Here is a 19282-nt window from a genome sequence, read left to right as displayed (position 1 = left end):
CAACACTGGCACAAGAAAAAGACTAGCAAATCAAATACCATATGCAAGTATCAATGTCATGCAGCATTCAACAGTCTTAAGCTGAGATTTTTCAAAAAACTCTGTTTTGACTAATTTTGCTCCCAAAGAGGCCACTGGAAGTTATAAGACATTTAAGATTATGACCTTTGGCAAGCAGTAACTTCTGTCTCATCTATACTGTTCTTCAGCATCCTCTTCAAAACAAGACAAGCACTAACACCTTGAAGGAAAAAGGGGAAGAACCCATGACAGATGACAGCTCTCTGCTGTCACAGGCAGTGAGTTGTTCATCACCTTGGACTGTGCTCCCCTACCAATACTTCCACCCTTTCACATGGAGCACCAACAACAAGAAGCACCAAGCAGTCTTCAAAACACCACAGCAGGAAGGGACTGCCTACAGCCTCTATAGCCAGGACTGTAGCTGGAAGACTGACCCTGCTTCAATTTTCTACCCTCCTCCAATACACAGTAACTTGATGGAAAAAAGCTGGCAGAATCCCACTCTCCCAATTTCAGCAGAAACACTATTGATGTCACATATCCTTTTATATTATTTATGAAAGTAGTAGTCATATTAAGGTCCAAGTCTGGATGTTGCTAGACTAACCGTCATCACCCAAGTATAATCCTTTGGACATGGGCTGCAAAATAATCATACTAATTCTATGCAGAATTAACTTTGCAATGCTCTCAACTAATCCATTTCTTTATATTACTGTAGGTTTTGCGGTTTGTTTGTTGTTGTTTTGTTGGTTTTGTTTTTTTTTTTTAAACCAAGCAAGTAGAATGTTTTTGTTGCTATTTTTGAATAGGACAAAAGCACTTTATGTTGGTCAGCAGTCATTTAGTAACAGCTTTAATAAGACGACAAGAAGACTTGCCAGCACTAGAGAAAAATCTACCTTTCATTAGCTCTACTACAAGCCCTTGCCTTCAAAGGCACAGGGCAGTTTAACAGATGCCTTGAAAGCAAGAAAAGCTAAAGAAAAATCAGATACCAATTAGGAAGAAAAAAAAAAAGCTCATAATCAATCCTTATTCCTCTTGAGCAATCAGAAAGTTAGTTAAGGTCTGAGGTTTAAACACCTACAATTTTTCTTCTGGATCTTCCCCTCCTCCTCTCAATCTATTCCTTTTCTAACTATTGCTGCCTTTACATTCCTTTTTCTCCACCCTTATTTCCCTCTCTCCATGTCAAGGGAGAGGACTTTTCAGTGGTAAAATGAGAGCAAGAAAATGGTATCAATATAGATGTTTCTGGTCATATATTCCAATTCTGCATGTAAACTTTTACAAGTAATATTTCTGCAAATGATAAAATCCCAAACTACCGAAGCTAGAAATAAGCACACTTTATAAACAGGAATTCCATGAAGCACACACCCTTTATGAACTTTGTCATATGTGTGATATTAGGTGGTCTGTATGTTAACAGTGACACATTCTAGCATTTATTTTTAGACACAGAAGTGCAGCACATTTCAGTGCTGAAAGTAAAATTGGACTTGTGAAACCGGTCCAGTATGACACAAAAATCTCCATTTAAAGCAGAGAATATAAACTACTAGTGTGCATTTATAACACTGAACAGCTCAGGGCCCTGGCTGTGTTCGACAACTGTCCTTGCTTGGACACCCTTTAACTGAAAAAGCAGAGGAGCCAAAGGGGAGATGGAAGTAGGCAAAAATGCCTTGCCAAAGACTACAAAGCAGGTAAGTGACAGCTGAAGCCTGAACCCAGTTCCCCAAAGCAAGAACAGGCTTTTGCCTTGTAAAAAAAAAAAAAACAAGCTTCCAAAGCCAATGCAACATGACTCAAAATGAAACTTGACAAAAACCAGCATGTCTGTCTTACTCCAAATTACTTAACTACCCATCCATTCCTAGAGAAAAATCTGAAATCCTGTTAAGTCTATAAAGCTTTTAGCCAATCTTGTAAAAATTCTGTGTATCTACTTGCAAGACATTTGTGGGCTTTTCTAAACCACCTAGCAAAAGAATATTACTTTTCTATATAGCAGTAGTTAACTGTAAAGAGATTTTGATAAACTGACTTTGTAAAGTTGTCAAAATTCTGCTCAAAAAGTACTTTATCTCAAAGACGTACTCAACCTGCCCATGGGATGTGTATGAGAAGAAAAACTCTAGTTTACATCACCAAATACAGGGATGATTTTTCTAGCACAACTGCAGCTACAAGTATTGCACTTACATTCACGTTTAGAGTCAAAGTATTAACCCTCATTTTGAAGAAACATCTCTTCTAGCAGAACACTGCATGTAAACACAGATCAAGGAAAAAAAAGATCTGCTTTTTGTTAATGAATAAAGCCTGTGTTGTATATTATCATGCACTTGTAAAGCATTCTGTGCTTTCAAGACAAGATACGAAAATGCTTTATTTAGGCATAACTTTAGCTGTCTAGTTACTGATGGTTCCCGAGGAGTAATTTAATTCCCAGAGAGAAATGGCAAAAAACCCTAGACAATAAAACCCTCTGACCAGCAGGTGTCACGCTACCTTTTAAACCCTATGTTCCTTCAGATTTCCAGCACTGCCTCACCGAAGAAGCTGACAAAGAATAACAAAGTCCTCTCTGCTCTCCACACCTGTAAAGATGGACTGTTGGAGAACGTAAAGAATGCTGAGCTCAGAAGGGTCATAACTGTCTGCTTAGAGGAACTGAAACAAGTTAGAACAATTACATTAAAAATGTTAAACACTTCCTAATCAGCAAATATTAACAGTCAACCCAGCAGATTTATGAACTAGAAGTCCTTTTGCAATGACCATTTTTAAATATTTGGGTTCAAAAGTATTAAAGCTGACTTCACATCTGCTGCAACTACGTGTGTCGAAATGCTAGCCTAGGGTGCAAACAATTGCCCCTCATCCTATGTCCCACTTCCTCCCTTTGGTCAGCTTATGGACTGCAACTACATGCAGGCAAACAATGAACACTTGAATCTCGGTCATTTCCTCATGGGAAAGAGGTCTCACCAAGGTAGACAGCCACACAATGGTATCAGCAATTCACAAAAAAAAAAAGTGTTTCTCTACCTAGAGATTCTTGCTTTTACAACAGAAACATGTTCTCTCCCCCAGCATGTCACAGTTCAAGTCTCTCTCACTCTCCTCCTTTTGCAAAGCAAACCCTTACCTTTCACAATCTCTGGAGGTTTCCGAAGGAGACGGTGACTGCAGAGCAGCACTCTGAGTCCTGGGGCTGTACTGACATGCTGCATTCAAAAGCTTGACTCAGGTAACCCTGCCCATCATCCAACCTCACTGTATAAAATAGGCTGTCTGTGAGGCTTCCAGAGCAGGGGCAACATCAACAGCCTACTAGGTAGGGTCATGTGCAATCTTGGTTCCCCTGCCACAAGACAAAGCTCTCATCATGGTCTCAGATGAGAAAAGCAACCAGGAGTCTTGCCATTTCAGAAATCCACTTACTTGCCTTCATACACCCCCCCCCCAAAAAAAAAAAAAGCAACAAAGATTTAAAGCATAGCATTCTGCAGGCTGAATGGAAGAGAAAAAGCGTACTCTTTGTTCTAATATTGCCTGTAAAGCTTCCCTTCCACTATTTTCTCCTCCTCAGGGGCACCAGAAGGAGTACAAGAGCGACAAGAGTTAATGTACTTCCCTAAATAATAGGGAACCCAAGCTCTTCCCTCCTGATTCTAGAAGGGCACTTCTAGAAGATGCAGGCAAACAGCCATGGACCCCTAAAGGCACTTGGAAGAAGTGAAAAGATGACATTTCAGACTCTCCTTGTGGCATAACACAATTAACTATTAATGTATCACAAAGTATCATGGATTTCCTCTAAAAGGAGGTAGCAAAGGTCATGATGGATGGGGAAGACCAAGATAATTTTTGGTTGTAGTCAAAATATACCAGAACATGGACTTAATTTAATAATTCCAAGCTTGGAGTTCATTTGAACCTTTTGGCTTACAGGTCTGGTGGTATATAAAACCCCTTCGTGACCCTTCAGCTTTAGTATATTATTTCCACCCCCCTCGCCAAGTTTCCTTAACCTTCCCAATATATTTTAAGAGGTACTGGCTGTTTACTGCCCCATATCTTATTCTCAGTATTTTAGGCAAGTAATCTGGAACAATCTTGAAACATAATAGCCTATCTTGCAAACACTGAACAAATTTTAGACTCATAAAAATTCATAGCATTCATAAAGCCAGATGACATGCTCTCTCTCGATACAAGTAAGATTTTTAATTGCAACTCAAATAGATTTGTGAAGCTCTGACTTCTAACGCTCTAAGGGCAATGTTTGAGACAGGCTTGAAGTAAGATGTGATCATTTTTTTCTACTGTAGAGACTTACAAGCCTGAAGGCCTTGAGCTTTCTTTTTGTTGTATGGACAGAAGGCTTTCAAAATTAGGCAGGGAACACATTAGGCAACTATATTAAGATAGATCTAAATGAAAAGCTGCCTTTATCAACTGTGAGTTGGCTGCAAGGGCTGCAGAATGGTTGGTTATACTTAGCAGTGGAAGGAAAAATATGCATGGACACCTAATTGGGGAAGAAAGAGGAAACAAACAGACCAAGCCTCAGGAAATTCTACACTAGCTTTGTAAATTGGGGGTGCCCCCAGGGAAGATTTCTACTGAAAGTAATCAGAACTCATAGCAAAAATTACTTCAAGATTAAAGGAGAAGCAAAATGTTGCTCTTCCAGTGCATGAGGGGAATCCAGAGGTTTTTTGCAAATATTATCCTCTCTAGGATGCATCTAACAGACCGTGAACTCAAAACAACTTCATTTGAGCTCCTAGAAGCTATATGACCCAGGTCATATGAGACCTTGACCCTTTGCATGGACTTAGTCCATTGAGGATAATCAGTATTTGGCAACATGCTGATGAGAAAGCCAAAAAAAGCAGCAGACTTACACCAAAACACACTGTGTTACATTTCTTCCCTCCTTTTCCCCCAAAGAGCCCCAAAACCCTATCTAAAAAATTACTGGTAGAAATTTTGGATGTAAAGCTATCAACCCAAAACTCTCTTGCATAACATTGTGTTTAAGGATGACTGGATAATACACAATACAGATTTTTCAATGAGGGTAAAATAGAGCTTACAAAAGTATCTTTTTAATGGGTGATTATTTTTTTTTTTAAGATATCCAGGTATTTGAATTTTTTTATAGGTACTTAATGGGATTTTTCAAAGGTAATTAGACAGACAATTAAAATGAGACAGCTAGGTACGTAGGTGCCATGATATTCCTGGAATGCATTTTAGTACTTTCAAACATCTGGTTCCTAACGTAAGAATATTTTTAACCACTATATTACTGAATTTGCTTAGTTATCTGTAGAAAAATAAAGATAATCTGTGCACAAACAGGATCTTCCATACCATTAGCACACATTTCGTCACAGACCACAGTGCAGACTACTGGTATGGCAAAAAGTAAACATATACTCAATTATTGCAAATTATCACCTTTTTTTTGCATATAAAGTTCAAAAGGGCAAGGACTAGAAGGCTGCAGTATTTTTGCTTTTATTTTTCTGATTTTAAGCAGACATCCTCCACCTTAAAAGTACAGACTCATGAGACCTATCAACACCAAGGTCAGGTCCAGCTCCAACCTGAAGCAGGAGAAAGGTGCCACAGTCCCAGCCAAGTCACTGACAGTTGAGAGTGCGTGCTGGCAGGAGTGGGGCCAATGCTGGGCACCACAGCCCCCTGAGACCTCCCTCGGGAAGCCTGTGTTTGAACACTACCATGCACTGCAGGAGAAGGTACTGTACTTATATTTTACCTTCTTGAAGGCTGTACTATAGGCAGCAACAGAAAATCCGCCATAAGTCAGATCCGATGTTAAGCTGAACAAAGAAGAGATATGAGCCTAACCACACAAAACTAATGTTTTAAGACACAGTTTTGTCATTTTTCCTCAGAGCATTAGACTCTTGAGTATAAAAATATCAACTTGAGCTACTTCAGACTATACCTTTAATATTTAAATATCTATTCAAAGCTGATTAAACTAGTAGTACGAAGAACAGATTTTGTTGCTTGTGGTTGGTCCTAACAAGGTATCAGAATTATTTATAAAGTACATCTAAAGTAACAAATTAGGTATGTAATAAAATTAAGCAACAACAGTTGACAACACCTGGATTTTAGAACAAGGTCAGAGGATATGCTTGTCAGGACATTCACTCTAACAACTGGAGTTGAATTTTTAAAAACTGGAGAATTTTTAGAAACAACATTACAGCACCAACTCCTTCACTGTCACCCAAACAACCAGAAGGTTCTTCCTGCCCCCTCCTCTCCCCCCACACCTTGACTGCGTGAGAAAGGACAGCTTTCTCATACTGCATTGCAGTATTAACACTGTACAGAAAACAAACTTGCATACAAGATTTGGACATGCTGTTCTGATTCAAAGGCAGGAATTTACCAATAGGGTTATGCTGACATTTAGGAAGAAGCAAAGCCCGTGTGCTATTTCTGAAACAGCATCACATTAGTACATAGCAACAGAGAAAAATATATTTAAAGATGCTATTTTCAGTATCAATTTAACTACCCATTTGCAAGGCCAAGCTAGCCCTGGGAATCAAACACAAGATGATCACTATCTGACGTACTATGTTCACCTATAATGCATCTGCTTTGTTTTAAATAATAAGAACTTAATGGTTTTCAGCATTTCTTAAATACCTGTCCATGTAGCAGACTCCTCTGTCTTAGCTATGTCACAGCAGTTTTGCAAAGTTCTTGAAAAAGACAGGAAATGGCTGAGGCATACATATTTGCAAGTAAACCAGAACATCCTCAGTCTTATTTCTCTTTGCTGAAGTGTTGTTCATTATTAGCATGTGGCTGACAAGATCTTAAGCAGGTAGTAATTTAGCTCTTTATGATCATACTAACATTCCTCACTTAAAAATGACATGGACAAATAACATGTATAATGCTCCCCACAGCTCTCAGTACTCAATACAACAACAAACTTTTTAAAGGGTTTTCAAAGCGTGTATCCATTTTATTGAGGAGCAGCCTGCTTTACTAAGAGATGAATTATGCAGCAGTTTAGACTAGTAGCTTCTATTCAAGACAAACAGCATTCCCCTCATTTTTTTTTATATTTTCTATAGTTATTTTACAGGCAACAGTTCTGGAATAGAAATACATATAAAAATCTACAAGGAAAAATACCTTTTACAATAAAAAATAATTCCACCTATCAACTATTTCATTCTACCGCTAACATCTAAAACACTTTGCAGGCCAACCTCCATCTAACAGTGCATGCTTTAATAAACTAAAAGACTAACACCCTACAAGACAAGCTGTCGATTGAAACGGAAAAAGAAAAAGAAAGTACAAGAAAGTGAATCTGCGCCTCCTGCAACAGCGTGGTTAGGAAGCAGGTAACAAAGTTAATCGAGACTTGTCTTATTAGTCCCCGGCAGATCAAGAACACGGAAACGCAAGCCGTTAGTATTGTCAGCGCGTTCCTTTAGTCCAAAGCAGAGACCGAGAGCGGAGAAGAGCACCCCCCCACAGAGCCCACCGGCGCCGCACCCCGCCGGCCGGCCCGACGGGGACTCGCCGAGCGCTGCCCGCCGCCGCGGGCTGCTGCCGCACCGCCAGCCCTGCACGGCGCAGCGGCCGGCTCCTGGCCGGGAGGCGGCGCGCCGCGTCCCGTCCCGGCGCGGGCCCGCCCCGTCCCAGCCTCCCGGCCGTTTACATAATGCGGCAGCCGCGGGACCGCCCCGGGCGAGGGCTTTCGGCGGGGACGTAAATAAACTGACCCGCACAGGCCGGCGTGTTCCCGGCCGGCAGTCGCGGCAGCGCCCGCTGCCCTCCCGACACGATGCCACCCCCCCCGCCGCCCTGCTCCGTGCGGCACCCCGGTCACGGCCGGCGGCACGCAGCCGCTCTCCGCCCGCCTCCCCGCCGCGGGGCACGCAGCCATCCCCCTCCGGGAAAGCCGCGGCCGCCGTCCCGCTCCCCGGACCCCACGCTCTTCCCCCGGGTCCCCTCAGGGCCGAGCGCCATCCCTCCCCTCAGGTCGCACCACGCCAAACGACGCCACCCGGTAGCTCCCGCGGGGAGCGCGGCACCGCTGCCCCAGCGCCCTCCCCACACCGGGGCGCGAACCGGCCCGACACCTCCGCCCCTCAGGCCCCAGGCCCCCCCAGGCGCGCGCACCGACCGTCCCCGGCCGCTGCACTGCGCTGCGCTGCCCCGCCGCGACACGCGACCGACAGCGCGGACTGACCTGGCCGAGCGCCGCTCCCGGCTCCCAACCCCTTTGTGCGGGGCTGCGGGCGGCGCCGCCCGGGCTCCCTGCCCCTCCTCCGGCCGCCGGGGCCTGCGGCCGCTACCCAGGGCCGCCCGACAGCGCGGGGAAGGGGCGGAGGGGAGGGGAGGGGGCGGCGCGGCCGCCAACCGGTTCCAGCTGCCCCCGGCCGAACAGGGGAGGGGGAGGGCGGCGGCGGTGACCCCACGTGACCCCCCTCGCCGACGCGTTACTCCCCGTGGCTTCGGCCCCGCCTTCCTACTGCGGCCAATGAGACGCGAGCAGGAAGGGCGGGGGGAGACCATGCCCTTTCCTCGAAAGCCTAAGCTCTTGCGGGAGGGGGCGGGGTCTGAGGGCAGAGCGCATGAGGGGGCGGGGCGAGGGAAGGGGCCGGCGCGTGAGAGGAGCCGGGGCGGTAGGAGGGGGCGGCTGCGCGGGGCTGAGGCGGGGAGCCGGGTTGCGGCCGCCTGCCCGCGGCGGGGGGAGCCACCTCCCCTCCCCATCTCTCCTCAGGGCCAGGCACCAGCAGTCTCCTGCATCGCAACCCACCAAGTGCCGAGCACCGACCCCCCCGGTAGCACCCTCCCCGGGGCGCGAACCGACCCCCCCCTCAGACCCCAGGTCTCCTCAGGGACACGCATCAACCGTCCCCGGCCGCCGCACAGCCCCACCGCGCCCCACCCGGCCGGCGGCGCGGACTGACCTGGCCGAGGGCTGGAGCCGGCTTTCCAACCCCTTTGTACGGGGCTGCGGGCGGCGCCGCCCGGGCTCCCTGCCCCTCCTCCGACGGCCGGGGCAGGCGGCCGCCGCCCAGGGCCGCCCGACAGCGCGGGGAAGCGGGGGCGCGGGCCGCGCGGCCTCCAACCAGTTCCAGCTGCCCCCGGCCGAACAGGGGAGGGGGTTAACCCACGTGACCTCCCCTTGCCGACGTGTTACTCCCCGTGGCTTCGGCCCCGCCTTCCTGCTGCGGCCAATGAGACGCGAGCAGGAAGGGCGGGGGGAGGCCATGCCCTTTCCTCGAAAGCCCTGGGTCTGCGGGGGGGCGGAGCTAGGGGGCGAAGGGGCGGGGCCGAGCCCAGCCCAGCCCAGCCGAGCCGAGCTGAGGGGACCCTTGCCCTGAGGGAGGTGACGCGGTGAGGACTGGGCGGCTGTGTGGGGCAGGGGCGAGCTGAGGGGTGAGAGCTGGGTAGGGGTCTTGCTGAGGCGAGGCAGGCTTCCGCTACCATCTTCCTACCCCCTGAGGTCACTTTGCCTCAGGCTGGGTCCCCGGTATCCAGCCCAGGAGTGTGAGGGCTGCTCTGGGGAGAGGTAGCCTTATTTCCTTGAGGTACCATTGGGTTGCAATGGTTTAGCCCGGCTGTGAACTCATGGCGTCAGGGGCACCATGGCTTTTTTTGTGGTATGAAGGGGCAGGCAGCATGCCTTTCTTGAAAGGCTTTGGTCTCTGTGGATTAGATAGTGGCCATCTATCTCCATGTGCGTTTTTCTGAGGCCCTGTCTGTGCAAGTGTTCCAGCCCTGCTGGCAGGCTGCGGCCTCCATCACCCACTGAAATGTGGGGTGGCAGGAGCTGGTGCCCTGTGCAGCCCACACACCTGGGTCAGGGCACCCAGGGAGCCTCCCTGCTGCTGTGCAGGCTCTGCCTCTTTCTCTGTGCAGGTCTGGTTGCCTGTGTGCCCAGTTGCTTGAGCAAAAGGGCTATCATTCATGGTACAGCTAAAAACATGTCTTCACAGCAATAGCACCAAGGCAAACTGACGTGGGAATGCTCATGCTGGAGTTTTGAAGCTGCAGGCAAAGTTTAAGTGTGACACTTCTCTGTTTCAGGGTAGCTGAGACCATTGGGTGAAGACCCCAGGGAGCTTTGCTGTGCTAAAAGGTAGTATTGTGTTTGGGACTATGACCTTGTGGCCCTCTTGAGACCTGGTTTTATGACAAAAAGGGTATCACACTGGAATTCACCTAACAAAGTATTAGCAAATAAAGGGAAACTATTTTCCTTTGTGTTTTTGAGGGAACTTGTGCTCTGTTTTGTAGCAGAACTATGGAACTGTGATAGTATGACCAGTCCTTTCACTCTAATAATAAGCTTGCATAAATAGTTTGGTAACTAACTTGCTTCTGCTTTATACAACTTGTATCAGCCGACAAAGAAGCTGCAGTTTGAGTATGCAGGGAAAACAGTTATCTTGTATTGGGAATTAGTGCTGTTACAAGTATGCTGCTCTATGCTGTCCATCCATCTGTCATTTAAATAGAGGGCTATTTTCCATTCATTCATCCCCTGCAAATCCAGCCATGTTAATAAGTAATTTGTGACGCAGCCCTGGATGTTGTAGGGAATGAATGTTAATATCGGATGTTCTGTACCAGGAAAATATGTAATACTTCTGAATTGCTGAGGTCTTAATGTGAGTATTGCAAGATCAGAGTACCCTGAAGGTAGGAAAGGAAAAAAGGTAGGGGGAGGTATGCAGTAAAAGGAAATGATAGCCAAAAGCAGTTTATTTTAAATCCAAAAGGATAAGAGGAATTCCTCTGGGTAAGGAGGAGAGAGGGTTGGTGAGATGCTTGTTGGAAAGTAAGGATCTTGTTAAACACGAATGTGAACTACTCCAGTTACAAATCCTTAGTAATTAAGTAAACATTAGGAGCTATCACTTCTACAGGTGTAATCAAGGGTGAACTAAAATTAGAGGGAGAAGAAACTTTAGAGAAAATACTATTTAGAAAAGTAATTGCCTACTTGTTTTCTCTTGCCTGTTTTTAAGATTTATTAGTTCAACTAATTTTTTGTAAAGCTGGGATAGAATTGAACACTTTCAAATGTGCTTTTTGGTGTGTTAAAATAAAAAAAAATATGGGTCTTTGATATGGTGCCAGTTGTTATAAAATTGTGTCATGAAATTTTTGTTAAGAACTAGAAGTATAATACTTGGTGTCTTTCAGTCCTAGTGCTTATTTCAAAAAATGCCTGTATCTAGACAAAACTATAATTGCATTTCGTACAATAATTCATTGTAGCTAAAAATTGCAATTTAGGCCCTAAATGGATTTAAGAAATACTCACATGTTCATTTTATTAAAGATGTACATCTCCTACTTCTTCACAAAGATAAGAGAAGCTAATATAATCAGCTAAATTGAAATGCTTAGAGAATTCTCTTTTTCCTTGTAAATGGGTGTGGTTTATTTCACCTAAAAGCTGACATTCTATCAAATAAACCATTTTTTAATTCTTCAGGTATCTTAAAATAGTATGTATTTATTCATTTGGAAAGAATGTTGATAGGAATTTCTATGCTGCTTTAAGAGAAACAGCTGATTCTAAACAGCATCATTTGTAATGGCAACGTTCAAGGACTAATTTTCTCTTTAAAGGTAACTCAAGTTTGTCAAAATCAGGGATGATGTTCTTCATTCTGTAATTATTGAGGCTTTTCAAAGGGAAGATTTGATTATACAAAGCTGTATGATTCTTTTCTCTAAACAATTAAAGTTACCACAATTGCATCAGTAGGACTGCTCTTTGGGTTGAGGCAAGTCTGTTCTTAAGCCTTTCACTGAAATACAAGTTTTAATAACTTTATTCCTGTAAATAATCCCAGTGCACTACTTCTTGGTCTTGCTGAATAAAACAAAACCAGCAAATTAAGAACGATGATTAAGCTTGTGCTCAGTGTAGAGCAAGTAGGAAAAAGGTGAGATGGGAAATATTGTTATGTCTTGGCTTAACCTGAGAAAAAGCCTACATTTAATTAAGCTTGCTAGTGTTTTGGGTTTGGTTTTTTGTTTTTTCTTTTTCCTCCTTAAGGAGTTGCTACAATATGGTTGGATCAGATAAGGTCATACTTTGCCATGACACAGCAGACAAGTCTCAGCTACTCCTGAAATATAATACGAAAGTGTACAGTAATTAGAGCATGTAGATGAGTTTATAGAACTCTTCTTGAATATCTGTCCAAAAAGTTAAGATTGGTGGTCTGCTTTTCTTGTTTACACAGCAACAAAAAAAACCCAAAGGAAATGGGGTTTTATATCATATAACCTCAGCTGAATCACGTTGCTCTTTGCAGAAGTCCCAGAGAGATCTAGAAAGACAAGGCTACAAGATCTATTTCAAGTGTGCAAACACAAACTCTATTTAAACTATGTGTGCACATGTCGGAAAGCATGTTTTCCCATTTCCACTACAGCAGTTTAATAAGAATTACTAGTACTTAGCCAGTACTGTCTGGCAAACTGCTTTGTCTTTGTTCTGGCAATGTTGTGATGAAGTCACTGAGCAGGAGTGAAAGAGCTAAAAGATGCCCTGTGCATGCAACCTCCTCAAACACTGTGGAAGCTGCCTTCTTCCCAGCCATGACATAAGGTATGAAGTGGGGTTGAAGATGGTGTGCACCATAGGCAGTATATCAAAGTAGCCTTGAGGCTGTACTAGTTGAGATGTGAAGCCCAATGGGACTTATGCAGCCTGGGTTTTGTAAATAATGACAAGAATACTTGCCCAATTGCAGGAAATACGTAGTTGAGGCTCATTTATAGAATACACTAGCAAATGTATACTAAAAAGGCACTAGGAAATGCCTTCGAGGTTTTATGTCCATTTCTGTAGCCAATGTAATATTTTCTTTAGCTGCCAGAATTACAGATTCAACCTATAAATCAAGCTTCATTCATACTATAAGTAGTTATAAAGACTGTGAACACCAAATTACAGATGTGCTTCTTCCTCCTTCAAAATTTGCATTATCAGTTCCAGTGAACTGGTTATACTGACACCAGCGTCCGCAGCTGATGAAAGCTGCATGTATTTAGATGAATTGTGCTCCTTATTTTACTGCACTTGATTTTTCTGCAGTTGTTCTGGCTCTGATGAGTTATTGTGAATAAAAATAGCTGGTAAAAGTATGCAAATGAATGCACAGCATTAGGCATGCAGTATGTCGTTAGCTATTTTTTATCTTTTTGTAGAATCACTTATTCTTGAAAATGCACTTCTGACCTTTTTTCTGGCGCTGAGAGTATTGCTGTATCATTACCTAATGTGAAATCTGGACAATTTACAGGCACTAAAGAAAAGCGATGCTAAGAGACTGGAAGGTATCAAGCAAGAATAAAAATTGCAAGACAGTAGAACTGCTATTAGCATGGCAAAAGCCTCTCAGTCTTATGGAGAATGATGAGAAAGGATTATTAGAAAAAGGCGTGTTGTGCAATGGCATTTTCTCTGTAATGTATACTGTAATGTAGTATAATATATTTTTCTCTGTGGACAAGTTAGCAGCTAGTCAGGGAGCATAGATACACATTAGAGAAGTGAGTCATAAGAATTAAGCAAGAAGATAAGGCTGTGTTCAAAACTTTAAACACCTACAATGGGGAAGCCTAGAAGGTAAGCAAAAGGTATGGAGGGAGGGGAGGAATGCTACTCTAGATTTGCAATAGCTCAGATTTCTCTTTGAGTAGGGGAGGTTATTGCCTAATACAAGGACTAGGTGTGCTGGTAGCAAATGCGGCAACATATCAGAAAGGTGGATGAGAGCATCACTAAATATAAAATAACAAATATAAAATGAAACCCTTATGTGGCTACTGTTAACAATTACCAAATTTTTAACATGAAAAAGAACAGTTACAGATATTTCACTTTCTCCTGTAGAAAATTCAGTCATTTTCAAACACTGTTAATTTTAGTTAATCTGGCACCAGTGGTAGACAATGTTACAACAAAAAATTTTCCCAAAAAAACCCAAGTCTTAATACAATATTGCAGAAATGAGATTTGAATCAGAAATGAGACATATTATAATCTAGTCTTGAGGGTGGTGAGCATGATTTGCTTCTTCATCTAAGCTGGTTTATGAAACGAAACATGTATAAGATAAGTTTTATTGTGAAACACCTAAATAAAGAACTAAAGTACCACACCATCAAAGCATGACATTTAAACTGGCCAAAGTCAATTACAAATATGAAACTTTTTCATCTTACTATATAACTTGGTTTAGTTATATAAAAAATTTTATTTATGTATATATAACAAGTTATATAGAAGGTTACATACGTAACTTTTTTGTTTTATTTTTTTATATATAATTGTATATGTGGTATTCTGTGAACTCCTAGCTCTGTCTGCATGCCAGTTACAAGCCATGCCCCTCTGTTCTTCCATAAAATCTTCTTGTGTTACAATCTCCCATCTCCTTGTCTCTGAAATTGTACTCAGGACCTCCCATGCTCCTTTTGCCAGCAGCACCCATTTTACTGTGTCAGAGACAAGGTCGATCAGCAAATAAAGAACAACGGTGGTTGTGGAATATGACACAGATAATGTTGATTATTTTTTCTTTCTTTCTTTCTTTTTTGTTTCTCATCTCAGAAAGGGAGGAACACCTGCCCTGAGATAAGAAGAGATGGGGTTTCCTATGACAGCAGGAACGTTTCACACTGGTGCAGTTCAAAATCCCATTTCAAAGGTCATGTTTGTGCTTTAAATGAAATGTGAGGCTGAACTTTATGCTCTGCCAGATAATAATAGTAGTGATGCAAGTGCTTCCTTTGGACTCCCCAGGTCAGGGCTAGTGATGATGTGGGGTTGTGGTATGGTGGTGCCCAGTGTTTCCCAGGGGGGGTGGAAGGACAGTGGTGCTCCCACTGCCCATGTGAACACCAAAGGGCCCAACAGGGCCAGAAATATGCCACTTCTTATTGTCCATTGAAGCTCTCTATTTCCAGACTCAACATTTCTTGAAGTGTGCCTGTACTGAATATTCTACTTACATGGAAAAAGTAAATGGGAGGCCTCAAATCCAATAGGGGAAAAGGTTAGCTTTTCCTATCCTCTGTCGCTTTTGTTTCTCCTTCATCTGCTGCACATACCAATAATGACAGAGAAACGTGTTTAAGTTTCAGTTATTGACATGAAGTTCTTTAAAAGTACAGACTCTGGTCGGTGACTGATATTTCTTCCTTTTTATGCTTATTAAATTGGTATAAATTCTCATGTGGTAACCCAAGGTTTACTGCACTTTTGTTCATGGGAATGCAGCCATACCCCAGGGACACAATTCCTTTCTTGTGAGCAAAGCTCAGCCTGAGGAGAAGCTAAGGGTGTCCCTGGCCTAAGCCACTCTAACGTCTGGCTGCAGCATTTTGGCTCTGCTACACCTGCTCTTGCACTCCCACCTGCCCTTTGTACTCTCTCTTGGCCCTTGTCCAACCTTCAACTGAGCTATACTAGCTCTGTCAGAAAATGCTGGGAGTTTGTTTGGTTTGGTTTTTGTTTTGGTTTTAATTAGGTTAGTTCTGTGTTGGGTCAGTGGGCTGAAACAATTCAAAGCCAGGTTTGATGAATGTTGGAGCTGTCTTGGCACAAGTGGGGACATCAGCAGCTAGAAGTTAAATCCCCTTCAGCTGCCAGGGAACTGCTTGCTGTAACAATGGAGCTGTAGAAAAAAATGCTCAGAGACAGATTTATGACTTGAGGTTTAAAACAGACAGCTATCAGTGAGTGACCTCAAAGAGGACTTCTGTAGGAAAACAGGAGAACATGTCAGTTACTTCACACCTACTCTGTATTCTTGCCTGTCTCTGTCATGCTCAGCCAATAGCTCTTGGAAGCAGAATGTGCCTATTCTGCCCACCGCATTGAAAATGTCCAAAAATGAGAATTTTTTTTATTATTTTTTTTTTTTTAAGACTAACAAGATACAAACCAAGAAAGCTTTTGGAGCAATTCTGACTCTTTATTCTCCTTGCTGGGAGGAAGTAAGAACTCTCATCTCCAAACTTCTGAAGATACATACAGTTGTATGTAACTTTAAACATGACAGCATCCCTTGTTTTACAAATCCAAATTTACTTGCAAGTAGGTTGTTGCTCCAGCTGAGTCTGACAGTTCTCCTCCATGGCTGTCTCCACATGAAGCAGTTCACAAGTTTGCCATTCACATTTTAGTCAAAGCTTTAAAAATTAAGAGCAACCACTACGAAAATGCAAGATCAGTGATAAAAATTACACACTGTACAGCTGAACAATGCATAGCATTTGTGTAACAGCAGCAGAAACTGGTTTATCAGGTTCACCCCAGACATGTAAAGGATACATTAATTTTTGAAACAGTACAAAATCTATTGGAGTATTGGCTGGTTTTCTCACCAGAAAAAGAGTGCCAGGACTAATGGTAGCAAAACAAAAGCTGCAAAATCTAGGCTGTAACTGGTGTGAGGTAGTGTTGTTTGGTGTGAATGCCCTTTGAACGCCCTTTTCTGTGAATCACAGAAAAGCACTGAAAATCTCCCCAGCTGCTCTCAGCCGTGAGACCAAAAGAGGTCAAGGTGTGCTAGAGTACTGGCCTGATGCCAAGCCTGTGCACAAGGGCTGCACAGATAAAGCTGTAGACGGGCCACAGACAGACAGAGGACTGATAAACTAAAACGTGCAAGGCTCTGTTTTGTCAGTGCTGGCAGCTCTGCTGGCGAGATTGCAGCCATGAAGTTCAGCCGCTGTTCATGATCTAGGGAAACTGTGTGTCGCTGGAAAACAACTGCTGAAGGAATAAGCCTCTGTGCTGTCTTGCAACTCTTCCTCTTGGGACCTGACTCTGTGGAGAGATCAGGAGAAATAACGATTAAAATAATCCGTGGGGAAGGCTCGCAGCAAGGAAGAGCTGTGTTGCAGTCCCAGGCTGAGTTTGGTCATCCTGAACCCAGGCCAGCACTCCACAAAACACAGCACGCACATTCCCACTGGGTGCTACTGGCAGGAAATGGGGCAGTGTTTTGAGGTGCAACCATCAGTCACTTGAAGACTTAAGTTGCAGGAGTTACTCTAGAAGACCATTGGGGCAGAAAGTAGCTTTTTGTTGCACCTTGCATTTCTCTGGGCTGCAAAAAATCCCACTGATTGGCAAGGAGGTAGTCTGAGGCTCTTACCACTTTTGTTAACGATTGCCTTGAGCTGAGACTGTGTTGCAGAGAGGCGCAGTGCTCCATAAATAGAACCCACCTACTTCCACACCAGAAAAGTATTTGCCTTTAAAATCTGCTAGTGTTGAATTATGGCCAGTTAGGCATTGTATTACAGAACCTCCATATTTTTACAGTACCAATAAATGTGTTAGCAGGAGGAGTAATGTAAGAGCACAGAAATGATCTCTTTTAGTGTTAATGGCAAGCCTGTGGCATTTCCCTGCTTTCTTCCAGAACAAAATGCAGCTATAATGATTTCTGCTGTTTCCCTTCAAAGTATTGGTTCATAAATAGTTATACCCCTTAAAAATTGAATCAGTTTTTAACATTATTAAAACAAACCAGAGTTCTAGTATACTGGGGGCTCAGAACATGGACTGTATTAAGGGATCATATGACACTCAAAAGACTTTTTGGAGACTAAACATTCACCTTTGTTCAGTGGAATTAGAATCACAGAATGGTTTGGGTTGGAAAGGTCCTTTGAAGATAATCTAGTCCTGCCATGGGCAGGGACTTCTTCCACTAGATCAGGTTGCTCAAAGCCCCATCCAACCTGGCCTTGAACACTTCCAGTGGTGGGACATCCACAACTTCCCTGCGCAACATGTTCCAGTGCCTCACCACCTACATCATAAATAATTTCTTCTTTATATCCAATCTAAGTCTACCCTCTTTCAGTTTAAAACTATTATGCCTTGTCCTGTCACTACAGGCCCTGGTAAAAAGTCTTCCTTCATGTTTATTATAAGCCCTCTTTTAAGTATTGAAAGTCTGCAGTAAGGTCTCTTAGATTAATGAATGCTGAGAATCAAACAACAGAAACAAGTCTTTCAGTGGGTCTCTCTTTTTGGGCCAGTTCCCAGAACTGTGTGTATGCAGTCAAAATCTGCGAAGGTTCTTAGCTGCTGACTGAAATGAGAAGTCTTTTAGGGAATGGGTGTTAAAAGGCATCTGCAAAATCCCATTCTTTCTACCCAGAGATAGAATTACTTGGAGGGTTTTGAACAGAATATGCTGATTCTGAGACAGGGGGACTGCCTTGCCTCAACAAACTGTTATGTTAGCTTTCTAATTCCTTTATCCCATGGATCTTCTGCAAAGGATCCAAGCCAAAGATCAGGCTGAATTAAATCGAAGTAATTGAAAAGACAGTAAATGAACCAGGGTTTGACATATTGTGAAGCATAATTTGTGACTTGTGCAATAGGGATCATCTCCTCCAGCTGCAGAGCAGAGATAAAAGTTTATTTTTTCAAACTTCCTAAAGGACAGAAGGGAATGATTCAATTAAAGCACGACAGGAAAAGCAGCAGTCACCAAAAAAAGAGAGAGAGAAAAATTTCTGGAAAAAATACACAATGGGAAAGGATACCGTTTAAATCCAAAGCAAGGCGAACTGACCTTAATATGTTGTGGCTACTTAGTCACTTATTTCCTGTTTATTTCTGTTTACTTTGTTTTGCAACATGCTCCAGACCTTTAATATTTTCTAATCTAAATAAAGAGTTATGGTTTGTTTTGTCAAATAACTTCACACACAGCAGATGTTTCTGCAAAAATACATATTCAGAAAATCCTTTTTGTTTCAGTAAGGAAAGCATTTTCCAAACTATTACAGAAACAAAACAAAGATATTTTGTTTTTCCAACTCACACAGTTGCACAAAATGACTGCCCTGCTCAGAGATGTTTCTATTTTTATTAACTGAGTTGAATCACTATTTTTAAAAAAGTGTTTCAAAATTAAATATTACAGACTATGGAGCTAGAAGAGTCTGACTGTCAGCATCTCTTTCCCACTTGCATGTTTTAAATACTAATTTCATGCTGCAGGCTTTCCCTTAGCAGTGACATATGAGCTCTGTCTCTCCTGTCCTGACTGTGCACCTCATGTCCTAGGATATTAAGATCCTGTTCAGTGCCACAGGGAGGGTAAGAGGACAAGATGGCGCAAGGCTTTTTCCAGATCTCAGTAAGAAA

At 43.2% G+C, this 19282-nt stretch overlaps 2 protein-coding genes across 26 annotated transcripts in view; one reads left to right on the top strand and one right to left on the bottom strand.

Moving 5' to 3' along the window:
* The window catches only part of GPCPD1 (glycerophosphocholine phosphodiesterase 1), a 47228-nt gene extending 38008 nt beyond the window's left edge, over nt 1-9220 (bottom strand). Inside the window, exon 1 of one of the 4 annotated variants that reach the window (XM_075035657.1) lies at nt 9033-9220. The gene's annotated coding sequence lies outside the window, so the exon portion shown is untranslated. Of the gene's footprint in view, nt 1-2544; nt 2564-8308; nt 8518-9032 lie in introns of those variants that run through there. The other 3 variants (XM_075035659.1, XM_075035656.1, XM_075035658.1) reach the window with 3 other exon arrangements.
* A 168-nt stretch (nt 9221-9388) lies between these two features.
* The window catches only part of SHLD1 (shieldin complex subunit 1), an 83802-nt gene continuing 73908 nt past the window's right edge, over nt 9389-19282 (top strand). For 12 of the 22 annotated variants that reach the window (XM_075035628.1, XM_075035644.1, XM_075035638.1 and 9 more), the window contains exons 1-3: nt 9390-9462; nt 10156-10207; nt 14711-19274. Coding sequence is in view for 2 of the 22 variants with exons in the window: in XM_075035655.1 (XP_074891756.1) it covers nt 19248-19274 (27 nt within the window). In the remaining 20 variants the exon portion in view is untranslated. Of the gene's footprint in view, nt 9505-10155; nt 10208-14710; nt 19275-19282 lie in introns of all 22 variants that reach the window. The other 10 variants (XM_075035641.1, XM_075035633.1, XM_075035647.1 and 7 more) reach the window with 8 other exon arrangements.

The sequence above is a fragment of the Buteo buteo genome, chromosome 9 (genome assembly GCF_964188355.1).
Source record: "Buteo buteo chromosome 9, bButBut1.hap1.1, whole genome shotgun sequence".
Classification (NCBI taxonomy): domain Eukaryota; kingdom Metazoa; phylum Chordata; class Aves; order Accipitriformes; family Accipitridae; genus Buteo; species Buteo buteo.
This window is presented reverse-complemented; position numbering and strand designations above follow the sequence as displayed.